This window comes from Aquarana catesbeiana, linkage group LG13 (genome assembly GCF_042186555.1).
Source record: "Aquarana catesbeiana isolate 2022-GZ linkage group LG13, ASM4218655v1, whole genome shotgun sequence".
NCBI lineage: Eukaryota > Metazoa > Chordata > Amphibia > Anura > Ranidae > Aquarana > Aquarana catesbeiana.
The window spans coordinates 13,928,265-13,945,891 of NC_133336.1; the positions used below are offsets into that span (position 1 = coordinate 13,928,265).

The 17,627-nt window shown below is 49.9% G+C and overlaps 1 protein-coding gene across 1 annotated transcript in view; it reads left to right on the plus strand.

Moving 5' to 3' along the window:
- Positions 1-17,627, plus strand: part of LOC141117108 (melanoma inhibitory activity protein 2-like) — a gene marked incomplete in the record, with an annotated part of 86,209 nt that overhangs the window by 23,163 nt on the left and 45,419 nt on the right. Inside the window, 1 exon segment of the mRNA XM_073609730.1 lies at positions 1,709-1,812. Within this exon segment, the coding sequence (XP_073465831.1) occupies positions 1,709-1,812 (104 nt within the window).

Genomic DNA, 17,627 nt, shown 5'->3' on the forward strand with positions numbered 1-17,627 from the left:
TAGGTTAGTTAGATATATTTAGTTCTTTTCGGCTCCTCTAAAATCAGTGGAGCAGTGTGTGATTGCTCTGGTCTGCTCTGAGTTTACCTGGCTGTGGGTTTGACTTCATCCCCCTGCCTTCTGGATAGTTTGGAAAATAACTGGGTTGGATGAAGCAAATAAGCAGCTTGAATATTTATGTTGCCCCGTGGGGAGATTGCCCAGATGGTGACCGGGAGTGACCATAAATAGTCAGAAGCCTGGAGCTGCCCTGTTCCTGTCCAGCAGTAGAAGTTCTCAGCCTAAAGGGCCGCTGCCCTTTCCAGGCAGCCCAGCTGAAGTTCTGCATGTGTTTATCGAGGTCCCAGATGTGGCAGAGCCTGGGAGGCCTATTTCTTGAGAATCTTTGAGCCTGCTCACGTGACTTCACTAAGGATATTTTTTTTTGGCGCTCTCACTGAAGAGCTACCTAGGTTGGCAGAGAGCTCCAAGGACATTGTGAGTACAGGCCTGTGGATGCTGGGTGGGGAGTCTTAGTGCTGTTAAATTCTCTAGCTCAGGGGTCTCAAACTGGTGGCCCTCCAGCTGTTGCAAAACTACAACTCCCTTGAGGCATTGCAAGGTGGACAGTTACAAGCAAGACTCCCTCAGGCAGAGGCATGATGGGACTTGTAGTTCTGCAACATCTGGAGGGCCACCAGTTTGAGACTCCCTGCTCTAGCTGCTACTAGAAGGACTGTGCTAAGAAGCTTTGATATAGTGAAGAGCAGTGGCGGCCTGTCCACATGAGGCACAGGGGTGCGGCCCACCTAATTCATGTGCCCGGTCCCTAATCTCCATGCAGGGTGCCGGACACATGAATTCCAATTGTTTTTGTTTTTTTAGAAGCACATGATTAGAGCCCGAGGCTCTAATTGGCTTCAAAAAAGGTTGGGCTTGGGGCGCACAGCACTGTGCCCCAAGCCCACCCAGTTGTGTGACAATAGCAAATTAATATTCGCTACTCTCTTCCTGATTCTCCTCCCGGCCAATCAGGAAGCGGGTCCTGAGATCCATCACACCAAATTGGCCGAGAGGAGAAATTATCCTATTGGCCGCCTAGGAGGAGGACGAAGGAGACACACGGTGGAAGACGCCGTGATGCAGAGGAGGAGGAGACGCAGGGGAAGCAGCCGTCCGCGACCTAGATGGGGTGAGCGCTGTACATGTTGGGTATCTATTTACTCTTTTGCAACCCCATCTTTTATATTTTATCAAAAAATTTGGCTAAAATATTGTGTATGCGCTAAAATTAATTTTAGTGAATTTTTTTCCTGGAAATATACAAATACCGTAACATGAAGAAATTGCAACTGCTACTATTTTGTTCTTCAGGGTTTCTTTCAGAAAATCTATAATTATTTGGAGGTTTAAAGTAATTCCTAGCAAAAAAAAAAACTGATTTTAACATATGTGTGAAAAATTTCTAAATTTGCCCGATAAACAAGAGGTTAAAGTCATTTTGAGGGAACTTTCCTATTTTTAAAGCCTTTGGCCCAACAAAGTCATTCAGTTGCCCGTGACATCAGACGGAAATAGTTCTTGTTATTCTGCATATAAATGATCGTTTCCTTCTATGTGATGATGTCAGTAAGGAATTTAGGTCAGTTTATTTTTACTGCCTTTCCTAGACCAATAAACCATTTATTAGAGTAGTAAAAAATCTGACATTATTGTGTCTTTACTACAGCAGAAATTGCGCTTTTCCTGAAGAAAATATGGCTACGATCCCAAGAAAGCTACAATGACATCATCGCTCCTGTCCGCTCGGCCTATACAAGTCATGTCAGGAAGGTAATGCACATTTTTTTTTATTTCAGCATGATCGACAGCTCCATCTAGTGGCCATAATACTGTATTTTTTTTCTATTGAGATATATCAGGAAGGTCCTGCATTATGGCCGCTAGATGGCGCTGATGCTCATAGGAAATAAACGTATTAGGCAAAATATGGGGATTATTTGTGACGGTTATGCAAATGTGTGGGACATCAGGGAATATCCAATTGCCTGTTGGGGGGATCAGGAATTTTTTTTTTCCTCCTGGAGTAAATTGGATCATGCTTTATTGGGGTTTTTTTTGTTTGCCTTCCTCTGGATCAACTGTGGATATAGGATTGTGTATATATGGAGGTTTTCTATTTGTGTGTGTGGTTTTTTTCCATGATGTTGGTTGAAATGAATGGACTTTTTTAACTGTGTAACTATGTAACATTCATATTACCATACTAGACATGTGCAGAACAGAAAAAAAAAAAAAAAAAGTTTCGATTTGATTTGTTATTTACATAAATTTGTTTAGTTAAAGTGGTGTTCCGGCCGAAATTATACTTTTTAAATAAAAATCCCCCTATAATACACAAGCTTCATGTATTCTAGTAAAGTTAGTCTGTAAACTAAGGTCTGTTTTGTTAGTTTATAGCAGTAGTTTGTTATTTTATAAACTTACAGCAGGCCGTGGCCATCTTAAGTGTGGGCATCTGAAGCCAGACTGTATTTCTTCCTGGATCCCATCCTTGCAGATCTCGCACATGCTCAGTGCAGCACAAGCAGTGTAATAGGTTTTAGGTCAGGTTTCCATAGCAACGGCAGTGTCAGAGGAAGTTGCCGCCCCTTCCCAGAAGGCATTGCAAACAGGAAATGATGCGATGGGCCGCGGCCAGGGAGGAGGAAGTGAAAAATGAATACAGCAGATATACAGTAGGTGCTGAGAAAAAAAATAAAAAAATATCCAATTCGTTTACAGTGCACAGTTTAGTGAGGGATGCTGAAGAGTTGTAAAAGTGGGTGGAAGTCCACTTTAAATTCATTAAATTTGTTCAATTCATTTTCGGGATTCGTTTCATTTATTCGAATTCTAATTGATTCGAATTTTCCGAATTAGATTCAAATTCAAATTCAATTCTAATTCCAATTTAATTGCATTTGAATCGTATTCCATTCCTAATTGAATTTATTATAGTCAAAATTAGAATTTTGGAAGATGGTTATATTCTTTCTATTCCATTATATTCTATTGATTTTTCTATTCTATTCTTTTATTTTCTATCATATTCTTTTCTATTAATTTATTTTCTATTCTAGTCAATTCTATTCTTTTATTTACTATTCTATTCTAATCTATTCTTTTCTATTCGATTTGAATTTATTATATTCAAATTTTGGGAAATGGTTATAATCTTTTTATTTGATTCTTTTTTTTTTTTTCTTTATTCAATTTTATTTTCTATTCTTTTCTATTCTATTCAAATTTAAATTATTGCAAATTTCAGAAAATGGTTATATTCTTTCTATTTTATTCTATTTCTATTCAAAATTCGAATTTCGGAAAATAGTTATATTCTTTCTATTTCATTCTTTTCTATTGTTCTATTTTATCCTATTCTATTTGTTTATTTTCTATCCTAGTCAATTCTATTCTTTTATTTACTATTCTATTCTAATCTATTCTTTTCTATTTGATTTTAATTTATTATATTCAAATTTTGGGAAATGGTTATATTCTTTCTATTCTATTCTTTTTTGTATTCTATTTTATTATTTTATTTTCTATTCTTTTCTCATCTAATCGAATTTTGATTAATGCAAATTTCAGAAAATGGTTATATTCTTTTCTATTTTGTTCTATTCCTTTATTTTCTATTCTATTTGATCCTGTTCTTTTATTTTCTAGTCTATTTTTTTCTAATCTTTTATTTCATATTCTGTTCTGTTTTACTCTATTATATTTTATTTAATTTTCTCTTCAGTTCTTTTCTACTCTATTCAATTATTTTCTATTCTATTCCTTTATTTTCTATTTTATTTTATTCTCTTTGGAAATTTGAATTCGATTTGAATTCGATTTGAAATTTGAATTAGATTGGAAAAATTGGAAATTTTGTTTCGTTATTGTGAGAATCATGGTTATATTCTTTGTATTTTATTCTATTCTATTTTGTTCTATTCCTTTATTTTCTATTCTATTTGATCCTGTTCTTTTATTTTCTATTCTATTTTATTTCCTAATTGTTTATTTCATATTCTGTTCTGTTTTACTCTATTATATTCTATTTAATTTTCTCTTCAGTTCTTTTCTATTCTATTCAATTCTTTTCTATTCTATTCCTTTATTTTCTATTTTATTTTATTCTCTTTGGAAATTTGAAATTGATTTGAAAACTATCCGAATTTAAATTAGATTGGAAAACTTGCAAATTTTATTTCGTTATTTTCAGAAAATGGTTATATTTTTTCTATTTTATTCTATTCTATTTTGTTTTATTCCTTTCTTTTCTTTTCTATTTGATCCTGTTCTTTTATTTTCTATTCTATTTTATTTACTAATCTTTTATTTCATATTCTGGTCTGTTTTACTCTATTATATTCAATTTCATTTTCTCTTCAGTTCTTTTCTATTCCATTCAATTCTTCTCTATTCTATTCCTTTATTTTCTATTTTATTTTATTCTCTTTGGAAATTTGAATTCTATTTGAAAACTATCTGAATTTGAATTAGATTGAAAAACTTGGACATTTTGTTTAGTTATTTCGGATTCTTTTAAAATCGTTACTATTGTAGTTGCCCCAAGCAAAGTGCGACCCCACCCCAGCAATAATAGAGCCCCCCACACAACAGCAGACTTGACCTCCCAGCAACAATCTACCCCCACCAGCAACAACAGATCTCCTAGCAGCCAGTATCAATAGATCCTCCAGCAGAGCCTTCCCAGCAACATAAGCCCCCCCCCCCCCCCACACCAGCAACAATTGACCTACCCAGCAACAATAGAATCCCCACCAGCAAAAATAGATCCCCCAGCAGCGAAGATAGATCCCCCCAGCAGCCAGCATCAATAGATCCTCCAGCACACCCTTGCCATAAAATACATTCAGTGCTGGAGGTCCCAGAACTACATTCCCCTGCGTTCCTGCTGAAAAAAAATTCCTGCCCCTATGTCCCCCACTGTCCCCCACTGGTATCAATGAGAGATATAACGCCATTGGCTTACTGAGCCCTCCAAATTCCAGTATCCCCTGAACTGTCAGTGTTGGGTGTTCCAGTTATTTAGGGCGTCTTCTGCCAAGTTCTGATCATCGAATCATTTGGACATAAATTCTAATTTCCTCTCCTGTATAGAGGATATCAGAGTTCATTACAGTTCATGTAGTACATTGTATGATTGATACGCGTGTCACCCCCCCTCCCCCGACATGTGACTCCCTATGTTTGCTGTAGTAGATTACGACCTCTTGGTTGCTGGTTATTAATCCACCGGTGTCACCCCCAGCTGGCACTGCGCAAATCCCCAGCAGGCAGGAAGGATCCACTTACAGCGCTGACCCGGCGGTCACACCTCACCCTCTGGGCACCCAGTGTGTCCCCTCTGCCCCGTACTGGGGGGGGACACAATCTGTAATCCGAAATTATTCAGATGGACAATTGTGAGACAGCAGAGGAGGTAAGAGAGAGACCACATGGAGAGTGCTGGATGTGTTATATATAGTCCCTGCGGAGAATGTGTGTACAGAGAGGGGGGGAGAGAGAGAGAGAGGAGAGAGGGGGAGAAAGGGGGGGAGAGAAAGATAGAGAGAGAAAGGAGAGAGAAGAGAGGGGGAGAAGAAAAAAAGGGGGAGAGACAAGAGTGGGAGGTAGAGAGATGGGGGAGAGAGAGAGGGGGAGACAGAGGGGTGAGAGAGAGGGGGGGATAAAGATAGAGAGAGGAGAGAGGGGTGGAAGAGAAAAAGGGGGGAGAGATGAGAGCGGGGGGGAGAGAGAGAAGAGAGGGGGATAAGAGCAAAAGGGGGAGAGACAAGAGGGGGGAGAGGGGGGGGAGAGAGAGGAGGAGAGAGAGGGGGAGAAGAGAAAAGGGTGGGGGTAAGAGAGAGACAAGAGAAGGGGAGAGAGAGGGAGAGGGAGAAACAAGGGGACAGAGAGATAGAGATAAAGGGGATGGGAGTGGGGAGGGGAGTAAGAATAGATAGGGAGGGGGAGAGAGAGAGAAGAGGGGGGGGCGAGAAGAGAGAGAGAGTGGGGCAAAGAGGGAGATCGAGAGAGAAAGGGGGGAGAGGTGAGAGAGGGGGGAGAAGGGGGGCAGAGATAGAGGGGGATGAGAGAGAGAGAGAGAGAGAGAGAGAGAAGGAGAGAGAGGAGAGACAAGGTGAGAGAGAGAGAGACAGAGGGGGGGGAGTGAGGGGGGTGAGAAGAGGGGGGGAGGGAGAGGTGGGGGGGAGAAAGTGGGGGGGAGAAAGTGGGGGGTAGAGTGAGAGAAGAGAGAGAGGGGTGGAGGAAGGAGGAGAGGGGGAGAGTGTGAAAGGGGGAGGGAGAGAAAGAAGAGAGAGGGGAACAACAACAAAATCTGCAGACTACCATAAGGGACACCTCCTACTTCTGGAAATGCCGGTTTCCTGGCTCCCATGATGTTCCAGTAGCTTTAGTACTTGGAGCATTTTGCACACTGCACTGCAGGTTTGGGAGCAGAGTCAGACACTATTCTTCATTATGCGGAACCTGGACACGTGTTTCAGTGCGTTAAATTGTGTACATTAAAGAGCGTTAAATTGAAACTGCGGGTAAAGTCAGAAGTCCTGGTCTGCTCTTTCGGGGTCAGTGACTATAATAAAGTCCTGGAAGCCAGAAGGTTGGCATGACAGGCAGGTAACTCCTCTAAGCTCTTCTGCGGGCATCTTGATGCGATTCCCATAGAACGTAATCTGGCGTATCCTCGCACTTTGTGGTTGGCGGGGGGGTGGGGGGGTCGGGGTTAATAATTAATTGCGGCTCTATTGTGAGTAAAGTGGAGAATGTTTGTTGAATTAAAGAAATGACCGGATCAGGAGGAGGATGTAGAGTAGATAAGAATACAATAAATGAAGCAGAAAAATAAGTGATGAAATCTGTGGGAGCTACAAGAAAATCTGCCCATAGACTGCAAGATGTGAGATCCCCATCCCCCATCCAACGGGTCACACCACTGGCTGACCTGCGCAATTGTCTTTGCGATGGAGTGGGGGTGCGGGGTCTGATTTAGGGTTGCCACCTGTCCAGTTTTGACCCGGACAGGCCGGGTTTTGACACTTGTGCCCGGGTTTCAACCGCCTGAAACCCGGACACATAAAGCAACAGTTCAACCGTCCTGTGACCAGTGGCCCTGGCCGCAGCATCTAGAGCGGCGTGTCCCAATTCTCATGCCCGTCATCAATGTTACACTGTCCCAGACATACTGCCTGTGCGCTCCGAGCCCAGCTCAGCCATGGGTAGCTGGCGCCCTGTGATTGGCTGAATGGGTCACGTGCGGGCGGTGGACATGAGGGTCTGTGATTGGCCCGGTGGAGCTTGTCGTATGTAGAGGCCACCCGGAGTCCCGCCTCCCTGCCTGGGCATGCGCTGTGTGTCTTCTCACTGAGGTCTTTCTCATCTGCCCTCTCACCCCCCTCCTCTGTCAGCCCACCCCCCTCTATGTCAGGCCACTCCCTCTCTGTCAGCCCCCCTCTGTCAACCCACCCCCCTCTATGTCAGGCCACTCCCTCTCTGTCAGCCCACCCCCCTCTATGTCAGGCCACTCCCTCTCTGTCAGCCCACCCCCCTCTATGTCAGGCCACTCCCTCTCTGTCAGCCACCCCTCTCTGTCAGCCCACCCCCCTCTATGTCAGGCCACTCCCCTCTATGTCAGCCCACCCCCTCTCTGTCAGCCCCCCTCTGTCAACCCACCCCCTCTCTGTCAGCCCCCCCTCTGTCAACCCACCCCCTCTCTGTCAGCCCCCCTCTGTCAACCCACCCCCTCTATGTCAGGCCACTCCCTCTCTGTCAGCCCACCCCCCTCTATGTCAGGCCACTCCCTCTCTGTCAGCCCACCCCTCTCTGTCAGCCCACCCCCCTCTATGTCAGGCCACTCCCTCTCTGTCAGCCCACCCCCCCTCTATGTCAGGCCACTCCCTCTCTGTCAGCCCACCCCTCTCTGTCAGCCCACCCCCCTCTATGTCAGGCCACTCCCTCTCTGTCAGCCCACCCCCCTCTATGTCAGTCCACTCCCTCTCTGTCAGCCCACCCCCCTCTATGTCAGGCCACTCCCTCTCTGTCAGCCACCCCTCTCTGTCAGCCCACCCCCTCATGTCAGGCCACTCCCTCTCTGTCAGCCACCCCTCTCTGTCAGCCCCCCTCTCTCTCATCCCCCCATCTCTGTCAGCCCCCCTCTGTCAGCCCCCCCTCTCTCTCAGCCCCCCATCTCTGTCAGCCCCCCTCTCTCTGTCACCCACCCCCCTCTCTGTCACCCACCCCCATCTCTGTCACCCACCCCCCTCTTTGTCAGCCACCCCCCCTCTCTGTCAGCCACTCCCTCTCTGTCAAGAGAAGGGTTAACTGTGTTCCCTGGATGTGTTATAACTGTAGGGGGATGGGACTGACTAAAGGAGGAGAGAGAGATCGCTGTTCATACTTAGTATGAACACACGATCTCTCTCCTCTCCCCTGAGAGTATGGGGATGTGTGTGTGTTTACACACATCCCTGGTCTCCTTCTGTCACCAGCGATTGCGGGTGTCCGTCGGTCATTGCGCCCTCCGGCACTCGCATCGGCCCCGAAGACAGGCTTCAGGCATCATAAAGAGCCGCCGTACAGCTACGACGACTCACACAGGGGAGCCAACCTGCCGCAGTATAACTGAGGCGGCTGACCCGGAAGTGGTTAAATAAGATTGGAGTGTATTAATAATTGGATTACCCTGGGGGGGGGGGAGTTTCCACCATCATTCACAATTCTTTTTTCATATACGAATTAATATAATTAAAGGGGAAGGTTGTGCTGCATTATTTCAATTTCAATCTCTAAGGGGAGCGCTGATATAAGGGGACTCCGATCTAATGGGGGACCCCTAAATTATGGAGGTGTGACACTGACCCCCATACCTCCCAACATTTTAAGATGGGAATGAGGGACACCTACTAGCAAATGTATGTAGGCATAGGCCACGCCCCCTGCCACACCCCTTAAAGGAGAATTAACCAAAAAAAAAAAAATTGCCATGCACCACTAAAGTGTTCGGGTTTAGTAGCTTAAAAGGTGCCAACCCTCGTCTGATTGTCACCATTGGTACCTGTGCACACAACTGACATTTCCATGTGTCGGGGGTACTTACACCTGAAAATGTTGCTTTCGCTGCCCATGTTACATATTGCAGAGTGAGATCAGTAATTCTCCGCCCATTATTCACAGTTATCGCTAAACTGATGTAGGGAGGTCCCCGGCCTCCTTCAGTCTAATGAGAACCTCCAGAGCCAAGAGCATCCTTCCATATAGAGTGGGTTGTAAGGCATAGTGGTGTAGCGTGACGTAGACTCATGGGCGCCAGACACTTCTTGAATGCAAAGAGATTTTATTTCTCTTAAACAGAACTTTGGGAGAGAGGGTTAGGGCAAGGACACCTTTAGGTAGTTGCAATGTAAATTGGCAGACTGAGACCTCAACAGGAGGACAGCCATGCAGGAAAAGCATCCAGCAAGACACCGCATCTGCATGCGTAGGAATGCTGTCTCCTATGGCAACAGTCTATAACAGTTTCTAACACAAGTTGTAACAGTTCCTTCACTTCCACTACAATCACTTCTTGTAGTTCTTCAGCCCACTGAGCTCCCGATCTCTCACTCTCCCTCACTGGACTAGATGATTCACTGCCACCGAATCCCTGGAGCTCTCCAATCTTCACCATAGTATCTTCCTCAAGTGTCTCCCCCCGCTTCTCCGCTGGGTCCCTGGCTTGGCACTCCAGATACTTCTCAACCTTCACCCCGCTGGTCCCTGCTTGGCACACAAAACTGCTCTACAAGCGTCACCTCCACTGGTTGGGTCTCTGGCTTGGCACTCCAGATACTTCTCAAGTGTCACCTCCTCTGGTTGGGTCTCTGGCTTGGCACTCCAGATACTTCTCAAGTGTCACCTCCTCTGGTTGGGTCCCTGGCTTGGCACCTGCTGAAGTTTCCCGATTCTTCACCGGCCCGGTTGGTGAGAATTCTGCTCCGGTACTTACTTCAGCTACTCACTGTGGTCCCTGGTGAATGTGATAAGGCGGATGGTCCCTCACTAGGGTCACCACCTTTTCTTCAAGTCAAACCCGAACACTTTAGCGGCGCACAGCATTTTTTTTTTTATAGTATAAACTATACATATATTTTGCTATTAACTAACATTTCCATTAATATGAAGTAATAACAGAGTCCCCCTTTACATCAGATTCCACAGAGTTCCCCTTTACATCAGATTCCACAGAGTTCCCTTTACATCAGATTCCACAGAGTTCCCCTTTTACATCAGAGTCCACAGAGTTCCCCTTTTACATCAGAGTCCACAGAGTTCTCCTTTACATCAGATTCCACAGAGTTCTCCTTTACATCAGATTCCACAGAGTTCCCCTTTTACATCAGAGTCCACAGAGTTCCCCTTTTACATCAGAGTCCACAGAGTTCCCCTTTTACATCTGAATCCACAGAGTTCCCTTTCACTGTAAGGTGGGACTCTGCAGACTCTGATGTAAGGGAGAACTCTGGGGACTCTAACATTAGGGATGCTCTGGGAACCCTGATTTAAGGGGGAACACTGAGAGCTCTGATGTACGGAGAGGACTCTGATGTAAGGGGGAACACTGTGGCCTCTGGTGTAAAGGGGAACTCTGATGTAAGGGGTGCTCTGAGAACCCTGATTTACCCTAATGTACTCACTCAGAGGCAGGAGAGAGAAGGGGGGAGACTTCAGTCACAGACAGGGATGGATGGTGAGCTCACTCACCCCTTGGCAGTCAGCACCTCTCATCTAGATGTATGTGAGGCTGCTGGACTTCAATTCCCGGCTCTATGCCTCAGAAAAGGAAAGTTGGGGCTGGAAATTTGGAGTGTGGGCAGACACAGAGGGGTAGGGGAGGGGGGGGAGGATGTTGAGCCCTCTCTCCTCTCCCGTCCGTGTGTGTGTGTTGGGTGGGTTTGTTAGTGTTGACTTTAGGCGCTGTGAAAGAGTAACAGACACTCTCAGTTTAGACAACTGCAGCCAGCAACCCTTCTGGAAGCCATAGTCCAGTCTGAATAATGTGTCCGGTTTTCAGTCAAGTCTGAAACCCAGACGCATGATTCCAAACCCGAACTGTCTGGGTGAATCCTGGACAGGTGGCAACCCTAATCCCTTACTGGCGACAGCTTCCCCTCTACCTCCGACCACGACAGGTTCTCCAGCCGGCAGAACCGTCACTTCTGGGTGGACTTCAGGCCGCATCCCAACCCTGCGCTGCTCTCTTGCTGCTGGATAGGCCCTCAGACAGCCTAGCAGCCAGGTGTGCCCGGGATAGGCCCCAACTCCGGCCTAGCAGCCCGGGGCAATACAACACACGTCCACCCAGACAGCCGTCCAGGTGGCACACAACATAGATCACCTGACCTCCCAACCGTCCCGGATTGCCGTGAAAGTCCCTCCCCGATCACCTGACCTCCCAACCGTCCCGGATTGTCGTGAAAGTCCAGCCCCGATCACCTAACCTCCCAACCGTCCCGTTTTGCCCGTGAAAGTCCCGCCCCGATCACCTGACCTCCCAACTGTCCCGGATTGCTCGTGAAAGTCCCGCCCCCATAACCTGTCCTTCCAACCGTCCCGGATTGCCCGTGAAAGTCCCACACCGGTCACCTGACCTTCCAACCGTCCCGGATTGCCCGTGAAAGTCCCGCCCCGATCACCTGACCTCCCAACCGTCCCGGATTGCCCATGAAAGTCCCGCCCGATCACCTGACCTCCCAACCGTCCCGGATTGCCCATGAAAGTCCCGCCCGATCACCTGACCTCCCAACAGTCCGGATTGCCGTGAAAGTCCCTCCCCGATCACCTGACCTCCCAACCGTCCCGTTTTGCCCGTGAAAGTCCCGCCCCGATCACCTGACCTCCCAACTGTCCCAGATTGCCCGTGAAAGTCCCGCCCCGATCACCTGACCTCCCAACCGTCCCTGATAGAACGTGAAAGTCCCGCCCCGATCACCTGACTCCCAACCATCCCGGATAGCCCGTGAAAGTCCCACCTTAGAGTTGCCACCTCATCCCTTTAACCACTTCCGGACCACCGCACGCCAATATACGTCCTGACTTTGAAGGGGGATATCGTTGTTATGGCAGCAGCTAGCTGCCATAACCCTGGTATCCTCTTGTTCGGTCCGATAATAGTGGTCTCTGCGGCGAAGAACTCTTTCATCAGTGGCGGGAGAGGGGCCACCCCCCCCCGCCGCCCTCCGGTGCTTGTTCCAACGCACCGTTACGATCGGTGAGGCGGAGAGCAGATCCGCCGGCGCCAGATGTAGATCATAGAGATTTCCGGCAGGGACCAGATGGTCGCCGGAGTCTCTATGATCATCGGAGGCCGGGCGCGATGTTATGACGTCACGCTCGGCCTCTCCATTCAAAAAAACGGCGCCGTTTCGGCTGGGAAGCAGTGATCGTTTTATTTTTATTTTTTATTTCAGTCTTCCCAGCCTAGTGGTGAGATGTGGGGTCTTATTGACCCCCAAATCTCACTGTAAAGAGGACCTGTCATGTCATATTCCTATTACAAGGGATGTTTACATTCCTTGTGATAGGAATAAAAGTGATCAATTTTTTTTTTTTTTTTCAAAAAAGTGTCAAAATAAAAAAAGAAAATATAATTAACAATAAAAAAAAAAAAAAAATAAAAATTTTAAAGTGCCACTGTCCCCGTGTGCTCGCACGCAGAAGCGAACGCAAACGTAAGTCCCGCCCACATATGAAAACGGTGTTCAAACCCACACATATGAGGTGTCGCCGTGAACGTTAGAGCGAGAGCAATCATCATGTCCCTAGACCTCCTCTGTAACTCAAAACATGTAACCAGTAAAAAAATTTCAAGCGTGGCCTATGGGGATTTTTAAGTACCAAACATTGGCGCCATTCCACGAGCGCGTGCAATTTTGAAGCGTGACATGTTAGGTATCTATTTACTCGGCGTAACTTCATCTTTCACAAGATGCAAAAACATTGGGCTAACTTTACCGTTTTGTTTTTTTTAAAACACAAAACTGTTTTTTTCCCAAAAAAAACGCGTTCGAAAAATTCCTGCGCAAATACTGTGTGAGATAAAAGTTGCAACAACCGCCATTTTATTCTCTAGGGTCTTGCTAAAAAAAACATATATAATGTTTGGCAGTTCTATGTAATTTTCTAGCAAAAAAAAAAATGATGATTTTTACATGTAGGAGAGAAGAGTCAGATTGGCCCGGTAGGAAAGTGGTTAAGGGTAAAAGTTTGTCGCCATTCCACGAGCGGGGCGCAACTATGAAGCGTGACATGTTGGGTATCAATTTACTCGGCGTAACATTACCTTTCACCATATTAAAAAAAAAATTGGGCTAACTTTACTGTTGTCTTATTTTTTTAATTCAAAAAAGTGGATTTTTTTCCCCAAAAAAAGTTGCGCTTGTAAGACCGCTGCGCAAATACGGTGTGACAGAAAGTATTGCAATTATTCTCTAGGGTGTTAGAAAGAATATATATATAATGTTTGGGGGTTCTAGGTAATTTTCTAGAAAAAAAAAAAAAATGATTTTAACTTGTAAACAACAAATCTCAGAAAGAGGCTCGGTCCTTAAGTGGTTAAAACATATTTTCAGAGTGAAAGAAAAAAAAAAAAAGGTTATCAGAAGTTGATCTGTGACCCGTGTGGGGGAGGGGTCATAGCTGTGGGGGGGGGGGGGGGATACATTGTATATCAGTGAAGAACGTTCTATGGAGCGCGCAGCTGGTTGCCATAGAGATCCCCCCAGTATGATGGCGCCGCAGGCCTCGCAGGCCCCGCCCCCTCTCAGGACACGTCATATCAGCGACTGTCCTTATCGTGACGTCACGCCGGTCATACCAAACCAGGAAGGGGGAGGTCGTGCGGGCTCCCGGTGTTTCCCGGCGGTTGGGGGGCGGTTAGGGGCCCCATATTATATTTCTGTCGGCTGATATCTGAGAGGGAGGAGGAGGGATCACCGAGGATCCGGACAGCGGACCGAACCCCCCCCCGGCTTCCCGAGCAGGTGGCTCTGCCCGGCCGGTGGTCTGATGGCTGCTGGATGCGACTAGTGCCGGTGATCTGATCGGGGAGGATGGAGGAGACCCGGGACCTACGTGTACGGGGCGGTGCGGGAGGTGAGATGTCCGCCTATCTGATCGTACGAGAGAGATCTGACACCCGATCACTTCCTCATTTTCCCCTCCCCCCTCCTCCTCTACATACCCCTCATCCCCCCCCCCTCCTCCTCGACATACCCCTCATCCCCCCTCCTCCTCCTCTACATACCCCTCATCCCCCCCCCTCCTCCTCTACATACCCCTCATCCCCCCTCCTCCTCCTCTACATACCCCTCATCCCCCCCTCCTCCTCCTCTACATACCCCTCATCCCCCCCCCCCTCCTCCTCCTCTACATACCCCTCATCCCCCCCCTCCTCCTCCTCCTCTACATACCCTCATCCCCCCCCCGCCTCCTCCTCCTCTACAGACCCCTCATCCCCCCCCCTCCTCCTCCTCTACATACCCCTCATCCCCCCCCCTCCTCCTCCTCTACATACCCCTCATCCCTCCTCCTCCGCTACATACCCCTCATCCCCCCCCCCCTCTCCTCCTCCTCTACATACCCCTCATCCCCCCCCCCTCCTCCTCCTCTAAATACCCCTCATCCCCCCCTCCTCTACATACCCCTCATCCCCCCCTCTCCTCCTCTACATACCCCTCATCCCCCCCCCTCCTCCTCTACATACCCCTCATCCCCCCCCCTCCTCCTCTACATACCCCTCATCCCTCCCCCCTCCTCCTCTACATACCCCTCATCCTCCCCCTCCCCCCTCCTCCTCTACATACCCTCATCCCCCCCCCTCCTCCTCTACATACCCCTCATCCCCCCCCCCTCCTCCTCTACATACCCCTCATCCCCTCCCCCCTCCTCCTCTACATACCCCTCATCCCCCCCCCCTCCTCCTCTACATACCCCTCATCCCCCCCCCCTCCTCCTCTACATACCCCTCATCCCCCCCCCCCTCCTCCTCCTCTACATACCCCTCATCCCCCCCCTTCCTCCTCCTCTACATACCCCTCATCCCCCCCCCCTCCTCCTCCTCTACATACCCCTCATCCCCCCCCCTCCTCCTCCTCCTCTACATACCCCTCATCCCCCCCCCTCCCTCCTCCTCTACATACCCCTCATCCCCCCCCTCCTCCTCCTCTACATACCCTCATCCCCCCCCTCCTCCTCCTCTACATACCCCTCATCCCCCCCTCCTCCTCCTCTACATACCCCTCATCCCCCCCCCTCCTCCTCTACATACCCCTCATACCCCCCCCCTCCTCCTCTACATACCCCTCATCTCCCCCCTCCTCCTCTACATACCCCTCATCTCCCCCCTCCTCCTCCTCTCTACATACCCCTCATCCCCCCCCCCTCCTCCTCTACATACCCCTCATCCCCCCCCCCTCCTCCTCTACATACCCCTCATCCCCCCCCATCCTCCTCCTCTACATACCCCTCATCCCCCCCCCTCCTCCTCCTCTACATACCCCTCATCCCCCCCCCCTCCTCCTCTACATACCCCTCATCCCCCCCCCTCCTCCTCTACATACCCCTCATCCCCCCCCTCCTCCTCTACATACCCTCATCCCCCCCCCCTCCTCCTCTACATACCCCTCATCCCCCCCCCTCCTCCTCTACATACCCCTCATCCCCCCCCTCCTCCTCCTCTACATACCCCTCATCCCCCCCTCCTCCTCCTCCTCCTCTACATACCCCTCATCCCCCCCCTCCTCCTCCTCTACATACCCCTCATCCCCCCCTCCTCCTCCTCCTCTACATACCCCTCATCCCCCCCCTCCTCCTCCTCTACATACCCCTCATCCCCCCCTCCTCCTCCTCTACATACCCCTCATCCCCCCCTCCTCCTCTACATACCCTCATCCCCCCCCCTCCTCCTCTACATACCCTCATCCCCCCCCCTCCTCCTCTACATACCCCTCATCCCCCCCCCTCCTCCTCTACATACCCCTCATCCCCCCCCCCTCCTCCTCCTCTACATACCCCTCATCCCCCCCCCTCCTCTCCTCTACATACCCCTCATCCCCCCCCCCTCCTCCTCCTCTACATACCCCTCATCCCCCCCCCCCTCCTCCTCCTCTACATACCCCTCATCCCCCCCCCTCCTCCTCCTCTACATACCCCCTCATCCCCCCCCCTCCTCTACATACCCCTCATCCCCCCCTCCTCCTCCTCTACCATACCCCTCATCCCCCCCTCCTCTCCTCTACATACCCCTCATCCCCCCCCCCCCTCCTCCTCTACATACCCCTCATCCCCCCCCCCTCCTCCTCCTCTACATACCCATCATCCCCCCCCCCCTCCTCCTCTACATACCCCTCATCCCCCCCCCTCCCCTCCTCTACATACCCCTCATCCCCCCCCTCCTCTACATACCCCTCATCCCCCCCTCCTCCTCCTCTACATACCCCTTCATCCCCCCCTCCTCCTCCTCTACATACCCCTCATCCCCCCCCCTCCTCCTCTACATACCCCTCATCCCCCCCCTCCTCCTCCTCTACATACCCCTCATCCCCCCCCCCCCCCCTCCTCCTCTACATACCCCTCATCCCCCCCCCTCCTCCTCCTCTACATACCCCTCATCCCCCCCCTCCTCCTCCTCTACATACCCCTCATCCCCCCCCCCTCCTCTACATACCCCTCATCCCCCTCCTCCTCTACATACCCCTCATCCCCCCCCCTCCTCCTCCTCCTCCTCTACATACCCCTCATCCCCCCCTCCTCCTCCTCTACATATCCCCTCATCCCCCCCTCCTCCTCCTCTACATACCCCTCATCCCCCCCCTCCTCCTCCTCCTCTACATACCCCTCATCCCCCCCCCTCCTCCTCCTCTACATACCCCTCATCCCCCCCCCCTCCTCCTCCTCTACATACCCCTCATCCCCCCTCCTCCTCCTCCTCTACATACCCCTCATCCCCCCCCTCTCCTCCTCCTCTACATACCCCTCATCCCCCCCCCTCCTCCTCCTCCTCTACATACCCTCATCCCCCCCCCCTCCTCCTCCCTCTACATACCCATCCCCCCCCTCCTCCTCCTCCTCTACAACCCCTCATCCCCCCCCCTCCTCCTCCTCCTCTACATACCCCTCATCCCCCCCTCCTCCTCCTCCTCTACATACCCCTCATACCCCCCCCTCCTCCTCCTCCTCTACATACCCCTCATCCCCCCCCCTCCTCCTCCTCCTCACATACCCCTCATCCCCCCCCCTCCTCCTCCTCTACATACCCCTCATCCCCCCCCCTCCTCCTCCTCCTCTACATACCCTCATCCCCCCCCCTCCTCCTCCTCCTCTACATACCCCTCATCCCCCCCCCTCCTCCTCCTCTACATACCCCTCATCCCCACCCCCCTCCTCCTCCTCTACATACCCCTCATCCCCCCCCCCTCCTCCTCCTCCTCTACATACCCTCTTCCCCCCCCCTCCTCCTCTACATCCCTCATCCCCCCCCTCCTCCTCTACATACCCCTCATCCCCCCCTCCCTCTCTACATACCCCTCATCCCCCCCCCTCCTCCTCCTCCTCTACAT